This window comes from Squalius cephalus (genome assembly GCF_949319135.1).
Source record: "Squalius cephalus genome assembly, chromosome: 21".
Taxonomy (NCBI): Eukaryota; Metazoa; Chordata; class Actinopteri; order Cypriniformes; family Leuciscidae; genus Squalius; species Squalius cephalus.
The window spans coordinates 889,080-902,647 of record NC_137142.1 but is presented as its reverse complement, the minus strand read 5'-3'; the positions used below and the strand labels follow the sequence as shown (position 1 = coordinate 902,647).

The 13,568-nt window shown below is 38.1% G+C and overlaps 2 protein-coding genes across 6 annotated transcripts in view; one reads left to right on the top strand and one right to left on the bottom strand.

Annotated features, from left to right (window-relative positions):
- The window catches only part of ddx21 (DEAD (Asp-Glu-Ala-Asp) box helicase 21), a 27,235-nt gene extending 22,186 nt beyond the window's left edge, over window positions 1–5,049 (top strand). For all 4 annotated transcript variants that reach the window (XM_079855456.1, XM_079855459.1, XM_079855458.1 and 1 more), the window contains exons 15-16: window positions 2,361–2,405; window positions 4,617–5,049. In XM_079855456.1, the coding sequence (XP_079711582.1) occupies window positions 2,361–2,405; window positions 4,617–4,883 (312 nt within the window). In that variant the 3' untranslated portion in view covers window positions 4,884–5,049. The remainder of the gene's footprint in view (window positions 1–2,360; window positions 2,406–4,616) is intronic.
- irf1a (interferon regulatory factor 1a) lies at window positions 4,947–13,568 on the bottom strand. Of its 2 annotated transcripts, XM_079855466.1 has the most exons (10): window positions 13,536–13,568; window positions 13,335–13,456; window positions 13,072–13,239; window positions 12,077–12,176; window positions 10,369–10,548; window positions 8,754–8,837; window positions 8,557–8,670; window positions 8,426–8,478; window positions 6,445–6,538; window positions 4,947–6,313 (listed from the first exon to the last, which is right to left on the bottom strand). In XM_079855466.1, exons 3-10 carry the CDS (start codon window positions 13,156–13,158, stop codon window positions 6,234–6,236), a joined length of 792 nt encoding a protein of 263 aa, XP_079711592.1. In that variant the 5' UTR covers window positions 13,159–13,239; window positions 13,335–13,456; window positions 13,536–13,568; the 3' UTR covers window positions 4,947–6,233. The 2 variants fall into 2 exon arrangements, with proteins under 2 accessions (XP_079711592.1, XP_079711591.1); XM_079855465.1 differs by lacking the exons at window positions 13,335–13,456; window positions 13,536–13,568 and having other exon boundaries at window positions 13,072–13,319.

Here is a 13,568-nt window from a genome sequence, read left to right as displayed (position 1 = left end):
TTAACCACCGCAGCACCGCAAAAAAAAAAAAAAAAAAAAAAAAATTAAAGCAATTACGCAGTATCCGTATTTTCTGTCACCAGTTGACTAGCGTTGTATGATCACGCTCAACCATTCCAGCGCGACAAAACAAGAGACCGCGCTGTAAGTCCTGCCTATTACACACACACGCACACACGCACACACGGAAAAGACGCGCGTCAGTATCGAGTTCTCTTTTCGGCCTTGAACAAAACATAACACACACAAATTATGCCAAAATGTCCGTTTTGTCGAGTGTTCTCATAAGAGCAAATGATTTAAATAATATCATAAATGAATGTAGAGATTTGTGAGAAAATGGGACGCGTGTCAGATGGAGTGTCATTAATGTTAATCAAAGAACAAATGTAAGAGAGTAAATTACTCACTCAGACCCGGCGCCAGGAGAATTAGTATACCGGTAGCCTAATAATCATGAATACACTCTCTTGTGTGCATGAATGAATCTTTTAACACATCTCCGGCGAACGGCTTCTTTACGCAAAATAAAAACTCTTCATAAAGCGCAGTGAAATTCATGTGGCGTTTCCTGATGGAACGAGGTTGTTCGTTAACTTCATTTTATACGTGCAATTCACACGAGCTCTAAACGAATGTGAGACTGCTGCGATTAGTCAAACTTTATTAATGAAACAAAATCAGAGGGAATAGTTTCTTTAATGTATTTTTTTCTTTTAGTTTTTTTTTTACCGGTTGGCCACACGGCTTTCATAGTTTTCAGTTAGGCTAGTGCGGAGACCAGGGCCGGGTTTCCCGATAACGATGCATCTTGGATCTTAAGAGCGTTCTCTATGTGCAAGGTTACGCTCGTCACACGCCGCAATTCCACGCGCGTTTCCAAAAAATGCACTTAACATGAATGCGCGAGAACGCATTCGTGATACTTAAGAGTCGCTGTCCATTCGCGAAGTGCTGAAATAATAACATGCGTTTTTCATGAATAATAACGAACCCACCATTCAAACACTGTGGTTGAATCCGAAATCGCGCCCTATACACTCAAATAGGGCGTTATTGTTCTCAACATAATCTCAAGCAGTGAAAAATAGAGGACACGGACAACGCGCTGAAAGACAGGACCGAGCAGGTAATATTTAATATGAAACAAAGTCTCAACTTTCGAATTTGGTCAGTCAAACAAAAATAAAATAGGCCTACCGTTTTTTGGCTCTTTAATGTGTCGTGACAGATTGCCTCAGTTAAAGCCAAGTTCAAATACACCGAAGTTTATCAATAACTCTTCTGACTGCTTTATCGCACAAAAATGGTGGAATTTGATTGGTCAGATCGCATGTCAATCAAACTCAATACGAATGATGAATTGACGCCATGTAAAAAAATAAAAAAACATCACTCTATACCCCCCACCCCCACGATGAAACCGGTAATACCGGTGTTGTCACAAGTCGATTAACCGGTGGGAGAATATTATCACCGTCACATCTCTAGTCTGTAGGAACACACACACATTCCTCTGAACACAGAAACCTGTTATTGTCATTTATAAATGTAGGAAATTAATTATAATCCCATTACCGTAAACTAATGAACACGGAGAATGCGAGCGCTGTTTGTTTGCTCAGACTCTGGCGTTCTCAAAATAAAGGTCCGCCGCGCTGTCAGAATAAGTCACAACAAGAAGCGCGTCTCACGTCACTTCAGAGTTCCTGCTGGCGGTGCGAACGCAACGGGAAAACGTTCCTAAGGGAACATTAGCTCTCGGGGAAACACCCTGGTGGCTCATTCCTGTAACTGAGTTCCTATATCCGGTGTGAAAGCTCCTACAGTGTCGAATCTCTGTGATACAGCCTCAGATGCTGATTGGCATCATGCTATTACATTTTTTATGCGGTATACAAAAATGATTTTGTCTATCAATGCGAAATCAAAAACTTTTTGCTGGCATGGGCTGAAGATGATCCGGCTCGAATTTGGTGAAAATCTTACAAGCGTTCAAATAAAAGTATGTTAAAGCTTTTGAATGCAAAGCTTTCTTGTGCACCTTTTTTCTCCTTGCACAGACCTGACTAATCAATCATCTATGATCGGTTTATCAAGGACTTGCTGCAGACCTATGTTGTTGTTGATATATTACATTATTTTAAAATATAAAGTATAAAAAATGTAATTTAACACCCACGATATACTGATGATCACTGTGAAATACTTCTACATCACGCTAGAATGTAAACTAACTAAATTAGCAGTGAGACTCAACGTTCTGCTTCTGTTCTGAAGAGTTTGCGTGGAAATGGTCTTGATTTTCTGTATGGGAAAGATGCCGTTTGTAACGTGTCCTGTGTTTGTGTTTCTCTCAGGGTGTGTGTTTCGACGTCCCAGCCGCTAAACTGAAAGAGATCCAGGTATGTGTGTTTGGAGTCGTTTGTAAAGCGAGACTCGGGGGACGTGTCTGTACAAACGTCCAGCTGATTCCCGTTCCCCAAGCCACTCGCTCTGGTTTCACCAGCACAGGCTTGTCAACAGACACGTGTGTGTGTGTGTGTGTGTGTGTGTGTGTGTGTGTGTTTGTGTTTGCTTGCTGACTCGGCTTGTTTCTGTCAGTGTTCATTTGACAGCAAACTTTGAGTTAGTTTTAGCCATAGTCTTTTGACTAAAATGCCATTTTCTAACAATTCTGACTTTTTATTTAAGAATTGCGTGTTATAAAGTCAGAATTGCGTGTTATAAAGTCAGAATTGAGATATAAACTCACAATTGTGAGATAAAAAGTCACAATTATCTTTTCAAATGTAAAATATTCTGTGGCGGAAACAATTAAGCTTCCATAGAATACAGGCATTGAAGAGTTGTCATAAACTTCAATAGTGATGAACCGAAACTATGACGAATACAGGACCTCGTTTATAAAAGGCTCTGTAGAAACCGTCCTAGAAATGATCCTGAGACTGACAGCTGAATGGTTTTAGAGTTTCCCCTTGTAATTAATGTCATTAACATATAAAAGAGCAGCAATCAACATCCAAATCCTTTAGAAAAGCTGCAGTTCTCCTGCTTTCCACTTCAAATACAGTTTTTATAAATATGGACGTTTTATAAATGAGGTCCATTATTTTTGCTTTTCCATTTGTTCCAATAGCAAAATTAAAAACAGAGTTTCATATGGAAGCTTGTTTACGCCACAGAATAAAAAAATTTAAAAAGGCAATTGACTTTTATATCTCGCAATTTCTGACATAAAAATTCGCAAAATCTTTTAAAATGTTTTATTCTGTGGCGTAAACAAGCTTCCCTACTTTCATGACTTTCCAAAAGAGGAATAAAATACAGAGAGATTGATTACGTTGGTCAGAAGAGAGAAAGATGACACATTTAATACCAAGCTAATAAAACAGAGTATATTGTTATAAATGTACTTATAAGAGTTTGTCATATTTTAGTCATCTGAATTGTTTTAGTCGATGAAATCATTTTGACCAAATGTGCGGATCCAGTTGCACCAAATGCACATCCGATATTATTCTCGCAACGGTTTACGTTCTGTAAAGACATAACCGACTGTTAACGTGAAGACTCTCCAAGACGGACATTTAGACGTAACTGTGTTTTTGTCCATTCAGACGCGAAAGAGCTCATTCAGGACTCGCGCGCGCTGTGTAGTTTTCTCTGTGCATGGCTGCACGCTCTGTGTGTGTGTGTGTGTGTGTGTGTGTGTGTGTGTGTGTGTGTGTGTGTGTGTGTGTGTGTGTGTGTGTGAAAACCGTACCGAATAGAGTTTGTTTGCGTCACGCTTCTTCAGATCTAGCGATACGTCTGCTCTTCTCTTTCTCCCAGACGTTTACATGTTTGAACGTTTGGAACGAGACGTGTATCCAGCGCATGCTCACTCCTGTCTCGTTTTCGTCTGAAATTTCGTTGATGAAAATAATGAAATTAAAGGTGCAGTGTGTAATATTTAGGAGGATCTGTTGACAGAAATGCAATATAAACATAACGATGTTTTCAGTGGTGTATAAAGACCTCACATAATGAACCGTTATGGTTTTATTACCTAAGAATGAGTCGTTTCTCTCTACACACACCGCGGGTCCGCTTACATGTTTCTACGGTGGCCCTGAACGGACAAACGCGTTTCGTCACTATGTTGTTCTTCGTGTAAAGAAGCGAGCTAACGTCAGCGAAGAAAACACTGACACAATGATGAACAAGTGACAATAATATTCACAATAACATATCGTTTCACTGAATAATTAATTAAACATCATTTCTTAATTTATCTTTGTAAAGAAACCTCATTGTTTAACTGGCTACTCTCTGCTGTCTCAGACGACGACATCACTTCCTGTCGGCCACAGTTCACAACCTCACCACTAGATGCTGCTAGAACTTACACACTGCACCTTTAACATCAGTTCTGACTGAATCTATTCCCAAATCCTCCCTGCCGAACATTTTCTCCTAGTTTTTATTCGTTGACGAAAATGTCAACAGATTTTCGTCATAGTTATTGTCATTCAAAACTGTTTTTTATTTAGTTTTTGTTTTGTTTTCATCTGTGAAAAAATGGCAAAAATGATTGGTCAAGGAAGTGAACGCTGTTTTGTGTGTGTCTGCAGGATAAATGGCAGGACGGCCGGCGCTGGCAGCTCGTCGTCGCCACAGAGCTCCCCGAGATGGAGCAGAACACACGTCTCACCGGCGAACGCACACCTGGAGGCTTCGGGGGATTCGGTGGACGAGGAGGAGGACGAGGACGAGGAGGAGGAAGAGGAGGAGGAGGAAGAGGACGATCCTTCGGCTTCAAGGGCAACAACGGCTCCGGTGGGAAACGGGGAAGAGGAGGCGCTCAGAAGCGAAGCTTCAGTCGGGCGTTTGATTACTGATGGACGACTGTGATGGTCTGACGGACTGTCGTGTTTTTACTACCCTTTCATTCATATTCACTCTTTACTGGAGTGTTACGACCCATTAAATAGGCTGATTGCTTTTACTTGCAGTTGTGCTATTTATATGATGAACTCCACTGATATTAAAGTGGTTGAAACTACACCGCGACTGTTGCTTTTTCTTTGTTTTGCTCAAGGTGGTCAGATTCTCTGCCTCGTATTCTTACATGGGCTTGAATGAAGTGTGACATTGCAAACCATTTTTTTTCTTTCATTTTACTAGAAAATAATCAAATTATACTCTAACATGATTCAAAACTGCAGAGACTGAATCATAACAGAAAAAGAGAAAAGCCTTATTTTACAGTTAATCCTATGCAAGCTTGTTTCCACCATGGGAATGAAATTAAAAATCCTTATTTCTTCTCGCAATTCCGAGTTTCATAACTTCTAATTCTAACCTTTTTACTCGCAATTACGAGTTTGTCACAAACTAAAAAAACAGAGGAAAAAGTCAGAATTGTCTCAATCCTGAGGAATGTAAAGTCAGCATTTTGAGATTAAAGGTCAGTTTTTGTTAAAGTCCCCTTTTAGTAAATTTGTATCCCTTTAAACTCATCTTTAATCACCAAAATTACATATTTAAATGTTTTTTCCTTGAAAATAATGTCGTCTTGCCTTATAATATCTTGAGTGTAACTCGACACCCTCGCCTCATTTAGTATGCGCGGTTCTATGAATATGCAAATGAGCCCCGCCTCCACTCACTCACTCAGCTCAGAGATCCACTGGTTGACGATCACACGTTGATCTGATTGGTTACAAGGTAGTTTGTGACGTCAGAAACACCAGCGATTTCAAAGCGTGTTTTTGAGACTGTCTTTGGTTCACTGCAGTTTTAAGGAGGAAATACTCAGCAATGCTGTCGACTTATGAACTTACACATGCTTTGTCTTAAAGCACATTAAAAACACCACATTTAAAGTTCATAATGGAAACGAGCTTTCATTCAGTTTCGCTTAACCAGCTAATCAAGGTCTTCAGGATTGGCCACCAGACGCTGCAGGGCAGGATCGAGCGTTCCTGCGGTTCTCAACCTTTCATCACATTTTTGTCCTTCGTGTTCATTTGGGAATGAGGGCGACACGCAAATGAATCCACAAAATGAACTTTATTTAATGACTTGGAAAATAAAATGGCTAATATCTTCTCTGGGAACCTCGTGTCACTATGATCAGTGACCCAACTGTAAACTCAGTATCATTCAGGAAGCATCTCGTGTCCATTAATGAATGTGCGTTTCCTTCCGTTGATAGAGCAAGTGGTGAAGTGTGAAGCTTGTGTTGATCAGTCGTACTGGCCGGATGAGGTGTTGTGAATGTTGCAGTCTGTCTGGAAGGAGTAGCCGGAAAACTCCATCGTCTCACCTGAAAGCAGAGGCGTTCACAGATTTCAGTGGCACATCTACATTACCTAATGAGAATGAGCACATGGTTTGTTTGGTGTGATCATTGAGTTCTCCAGTGCACAAGTTTAGGATGTGCAGATGTTCTCTTACACAGGCACCCCATCCACATGGAGTTGGGTCTCCAGCCTCGGTCGCTCTCGTACGACGGACTCCAGTGATCCAAGTTCTTCAGGTGATCCACAATCTGCAGGAGAAAAGCACACGGTCTCACTCAAACACTGAGCTAATGAGGTCTACTATCCAGACCCAAGAAGAAATACACAACCTGTGCATGTTGACAGAAAACGAGCTGACAAAAAGATTGTCTAATATGATGATACAGCATTATGAGAGATGTACTGGCTTGGTAAAAAGATGGTTGTTTGCTGGGAGACCAGGGACAGTTGTAACACTTTGAATTCCAACAATCAGAAATAACCTACAGTGATGTCACTCACTGTGCTCATGCTCCGTTAGTTTCCCTCCATTCTTGCTAAAAGGGAGCCACATCTGAAACTTCTTGACGGAGTTATATAAAAAAAGGTTGATTTGAGGTAAAAAAAAAAATACTTTTTTTTCTGATGTACTTTTTTGGATGCTGTTATAGGATCAAATGTCTATGAATTCAAACAAGTATTATTAGAATCACTGTTTTGTAAACTACAAATAGAAATGGCTAACAAGTGTCAAACTAGCAGTCAAGCTAGCTCACATGAGATCAAAACATGGTTGGTGATACTTAGGCGTTACAACCGTCCCAGTATCACCAACCAAGTTTCATTTATATTGTAAAAACTAATCAAGCTAAAAAAACCTGCATAGTTTAGCTTTAATGTGCAAATTAAAATGTTTGAGTTCATGTTTAAACTTTTTTGAGGTGTTCTACCCATTAAATAAATTTCTTGTATTATAATTTGACAGTTTCACCTCTTTTTTGTCATGTAGTATGAAAAAAAGGTAATCATTCCTTAAAAACATTAAATGAATAGTCACAATAACATGACTGATAAATAATATTTTCCATTTTGAGTATATGATTGATTAATTATGTATATTTTAGACGTTACAACCGTCCCTGTACACTGGGACGGTTGTAACAGTGGAGAGACTGTATTAAAATCAATTTTGCAACCTGTACATATTTCATAAAACAACTTAAATACATTGTTTCAGAAGTTGACAGATTGAAGTTTATAATATAACAAATTGGTTATTCCAGTATAAATGGTTTTTGATGTATTGCTAAAATGACAAAAAGTGTTACAACTGTCCATGGTCTCCCCTATATTTCTATATAGAGATAAAAAGTCGCAATTATCTTTTAAAATTGTTTTATTCTGTGGCGGAAACAATTAAGCTTGCATAGAATACAGGCACTGAAAAGTTGTCATAAACTTCAATAGTGATGAACCGAAACTACGACGAATACAGGACCTCGTTTATAAAATGCTCTGTAGAAACCGTCCTAGAAATGATCCTGAGACTGACAGCTGAATGGTTTTAGATTTTCCTCTTGTAATTAATGTCATTAACATATAAAAGAGCAGCAATCAACATCCAAATCCTTTACTTGAGAGTGGCGAGATTTCCAAAAACCTGCAGTTCTCCTTCTTTCCACTTCAAATAGTTTTATAAATGAGGCCCATTATTTTTGCTTTTCCATTTGTTCCAATAGCAAAATAAAAAACCGAGCCATTAAATATGGAAGCTTGTTTCTGCCACAGTATAAACATTTTTAAAAAAGGCAATTGACTTTATATCTTGCAATTTCTGAGATAAAAATTAGCAAAATCTTTTCAAATGTTTTATTCTGTGGCGGAAACAAGCTTTCCTAGTTTCATGACTTTCCAAAAGAGGAAAAAGTATTGAGAGATTGATTACGTTGGTCAGAAGAGAGAAAGATGACAAATTTAATGCCAGGCTAATAAAACACAAAGTATATTAAATGTGCATAAGATTTTTTTTTATTTTTTTTTTTATGAAAGTGCAAATGTTTTTACAGTGGAAACATCTCATCACTGCCTGTGAAAATGGCCCATGAAGACATTAATTTATACTTTTGTTTGTTAGTGTTTATTATAGTCCATCTTACCTTCAGCACTGCTTCTGTCTGCTCGTGCTCCTCTGTTCTGTTCATCTGCAGTCCTGCGGAGGCAGTCAGTCATTTTAACCCTTTACTGTCCCGTCCTCGACTGTGGACAAGAGTTTAGATCAGTACTGTACCCTGTGAGCAGTAGATGGCCGGTCTCTCCTCTTCAAATCCCTTGGGAAGATCCTCTTTTCTCAGCGCTTCTGCTGTGGAACCGCCTCGATCGTCGGAGAACTTCCAGAAGGCCTCTGAAGACACACGGGAAAGATGTGTTCAGATTACTGTGGACGGAGGTTGGTGTTTGAGTTTGCCAGCTGTCATTGGTAAGTACCTGTAAATCTCTCCAGCGGTAAGCTCCTTTGTGTCGGTGGTGGAGGCGACGCTGCTTTACTATCGGTTTCCAAACACCGTAATGCTGAAGAGAAACACGTTACATCACATGAGTCTTATTTATGCATTAGTAAAACTGATCCAAATCACATTTAGGAACATTTCATGCAAATCAATATTGGTAGTAAATGCATTGTTGGCTATATTTGACAAATTGCTTTTGAAAGTCACTTTGTAGAGAAGCTTGTTTCCAACACGGAATAAAAAATTATTTTCGACTTTTTTCTCGAAATTGTGAGTTTTTTCTGGCAATTGCAAGTTTATATCTCGCAATTCTGACTTTTACTCGCAACTGCAGGTTCATATCTCGCAATTCTGACTTTTTTATCGCAATTGAATTCAGACTGTTTTATCGCATTTGCAAGTTTATATCTCGCAATTCTGACTTTTTATATCTCGCAATTCTGACTTTTTATATCTCGCAATTCTGACTTTTTCCTCGCAATTGCAAGTTTATATCTCGCAATTCTAAATATTTCCTCGCAATTGCAAGTTTATATCTCGCAATTCTGACTTTTTCCTCGCAATTGCAAGTTTATATCTCGCAATTCTGACTTTCTCAGAATTTTAAGTTTATATCTCGCAATTCTAAATATTTCCTCGCAATTGCAAGTTTATATCTTGCAATTCTGACTTTTTCCTTGCAATTGCAAGTTTATATCGCAATTCTGACTTTCTCACAATTGCAAGCTTATATCTCGCAATTCTGACCTTTTTATCGCAATTGAATTCAGACTTTTTTATCGCATTTGCAAGTTTATATCTCACAATTGTGACTTTTTATATCTCGCAATTCTGACTTTTTTATCGCAATTGAATTCAGACTTTTTTATCGCATTTGCAAGTTTATATCTCGCAATTCTGACTTTTTCTATCTTGCAATTCTGACTTTCTTAGAATTTCAAGTTTATATCTCGCAATGCTCACTTTTTCCTCGCAATTGCAAATTTATCTCGTAATTCTGACTTTAACAATTGCAAGTTTATATCTCGCAATTCTGACCTTTTTATCGCAATTGAATTCAGACTTTATCGCATTTGCAAGTTTATACCTCGCAATTCTGACTATTTCCTCGCAATTGCAAGCTTATATCTCGCAATGCTCACTTTTTCCTCGCAATTGCAAATTTATCTCGCAATTCTGACTTTAACAATTGCAAGTTCATATCTCACAATTCTGACTTTTTATATCTCGCAATTCTGACTTTTTTATCGCAACGGAATTCAGACTTTTTCCTCACAATTGTAAGCTTATATCTCGCAGTTGTGACTTTTTGATCTCAGAATTGCGTTATAAAGTCAGAATTGCGACTTTCTGACTTTTTCCTCGCAATTGCAAGTTTATCTCGCAGTTCTGACTTTCTTACAATTGCAAGTTTATAACTCGCAATTCTGACTTTTTCCTCCTTTTTATTCCGTGACGGAAACAAGCTTCTATAATATTTGGATAAATCAATAAATGTAAATACGTATACAGTTGCATTTTTTCTGTCACTATATGTTTGTTTAAACTAGAAATATTAAATAGTTATCCAGAAAGTTTATATGAGCAAATACCTTTGCGTCTCTTTATTGTTTTGCTGTGTGGAAGGAGAATATAAACTCTGAAAGCATTGTGGCCTTTCTTGATGCTTTTGTCTTGAAGCTCTTTGACGTCCGTCAGGGAATTGAGAGCGCATCGGAAGTTTGCTTTCCATGTCTTGGGATCGGGTTTGTCTATGCCAGGTTTGTATCTCCCTAAAATCCACGAAAGGAGAGCTGTTTGCATGATTGGCATCAGGCTGTCAGGATCTACAGTACTAGTTTCTGAACAATTTAGTTGTATTCCTGGCCAAGTTGATTATTGCTTGCATTATTTAACTTCTCTAAGAATATTTTGAGAAAAGAACCAATATTTGCAGAGTGTTTGGTGAAAATGCATGCAGTTTACATTGTTGCATACGTTGGCATTAAATGAGCTGATCTTGAAGGTTCACCTGTTCTCATCTCAATGTTAACAGTCTGAGAAGCTGATGAGAGGTGACCACAGAAAGTATTCAGACATGTATAGCAATTAAAAATGTATAGCATTAATTTTAAATACAGCACCTTTTTAGTCAAGCATTTCACAACATAAAGTGTGTTAGCTTATTAAAACATCAAGCAATAGATATATTGGTCAATAAAAAGAGGACAAAAAGTCTTTGATAACATGTTGAACATGATAATAGTTATTATGATTCTCTTCACATCGAGATCAGCTGGTTAAAAGTGACTCGGAAAAGTGAAGTTAATTCTGAGAAAAGCTCTGGTGCCACTTGGTTGGATATTTTGTATCTAATGAAAAGACACTTTTTAGTGCCACTTTAGTGTCCAAATGCTTTTGGGGGCAGCTGTGTCTGGAATCAGATATTGTGGATGAGTTTCTAGTAGACTCGAAACATCAAGTGAGAAATGACCCTACAGCAAATCTGCAGTCACTCGGTTAAAACCTGGACAAATTTAACACAGCTGGTGTCATTTGGTTACTAATGTTCAATGAATATGCTAATATGCATGTAAATAGCAGATTGTTAACAGAAAGCATTATTATTCTTCAAAATGTGTAACTATTATTCTGATACATTTTCGGCAATTTGCAAGTACACTAAAAATAAAGTTTCCAAAAGAGGGTTTTTGTAGCAACGCAATAGAATCTTTTTTATATATATATATATTACACTTTATTTTGATGGTCCACTTTAGACATTATACTAATTAACCATACTTAAGTGGACCATCGAAAAAAAACTGTGTCCACTGTACACTTTTAAAATTAAAGATTCTTTCCTGGCATTGATGGTTCCATGAAGAACCTTTAACATCCATGTAATCTTTCCATTCCACAAAAGGTTCTTTAGATTATTAAACTTTCTTCATACAATAAACTTCTCAAGTTATTTTAGGAACTGATCACTGAAATGATTTTTGGGGAACCAAAAATGGTTCTTGGCAAATGAAAACCATCTTCTGGAACCTTAAAAGTGTAAAGAAAAGCTCTATTGATAATAAATTATCTCAATGGAACCACCAAATATCCAATAAAAGAGTGTCACAACTGAATTAAAATGTAAACAAACAAACAAAAAAAAAGGATATTTGAAGAAGAAAATCTTGTTGATGAAAGATTAGGCTGAATTTTTCACAGATATCAACATGATATGAAACATTTGTTTTAATGAAGCTACAGAGTCAGACTGTTGATTATTCTAACATGTGCTGTAATCGGAGACATCCGTCGCTTTACCTGTGTGCATCGCCCAGTTTCGGAACAGAGTCGCGTCCTTCTCGATGTTCCAGCCGTGCCGGGCCGCATGTTTCCAGGGAATCTGGAAAACTCTGGCCGACTGCGGTGTAAAGAGAGCACAGAAATATCCACACTCTTAGACAAACAAAGAGATTATAGAGCCCTATAGAACTTTATCAAGCCTTTTCTTCAGATCTGTATAGAAGGGTATGTGATTTGGTTCAAATCTTTCCGTTAAATTTACTGTAAAATAAACGTCAGCTGTGGTCGCTAGGAATTTACTGTAAAAAATACGGTAGCAACATTTTAGGTTTTACAGAGTTAACTTAAATTTGCAGTAAACCGTATTTAATTATCTGATATAATGTTAATTTACCAACCTATTGAAGTATTAATATTTGTTTTGTACCAACACACAACAATTGTAATACACTGACAGCCACAACCACCAATCACAGCGGTGATGAGAGTCACGTTATGAATCAAAGCTCATCAAACAGCTTTTCCACAAGAGAGTTAATGCTGATATACAGAAGCTGCAGAGTGTCATTCACACACACACACACACACACTAAACACCATCACGGTAACACACAATGACATTTAAAAAATGCAATAAACATTCATTTGACAACATTAAATGTAACATAAACCCTAATGTACATAACTGATAAGAAAAAACTTAGAAGAAATTTAGTTATTTCAACAACAAAAAAACATTAAAAATGTGAAGTGTCACGCAGGGAATTGTAGGAATGTCAATTTACTTTTTTTCACTGTAAATAAATCAATGACTTGTTCTTTTTCACTTCCACTTCCCGGTGTTTTACTGTAAAATTACTTTAAATGTACGTTTAGATCTATCACAGTTATTCACCGTATATTGTACAAAAACTTTTTGTTAACCAATTAACAGTCTTTTACCGTTAAAATCACGATAATTGTTTTACAGTGATATGAATCAAACCCTATCAGTGTCAAGCATCAGATCTGACCTCGTCCAGCCACACGACTCCAGGATATCTGCCCGAGTCGATCTGTTCCTCCAGCCATGGCCGCAAGCGCAGGCGTCCCTGGTGCATCTTCAGTTCTGGCGTCAACGTGCTTCACTCCTGAGTCTCCCAGATGTCCACTCAGTGCAGTCATGAGCAGCACACAGCTCACTGAAACACATCACTGACAGTCACACTAGCAACAGGAAACATCACACCTGACTCGCTCTGCTGGAGTCACAAGTGAAATCTCAGCGTCCTCGTACCTGCACAAACCGGTTTGGAGGGTTTCCTTCCAACCGCAGGATGATTTCTGTGGTATTGAGGGGCCAAACACAGTCACGCCTCGTCGATCTGACGCTCCTGATGTCAGTTACTCCACTGAAACCTGCTATACACCAGTATTAGTCACAGAGTTATTACTGCAGGGACAAACAACTTAACAAAAGCACTGCAGAAGAACTAACCTAGCATCTTTGTGCAGCTCAATACTCTGAGAT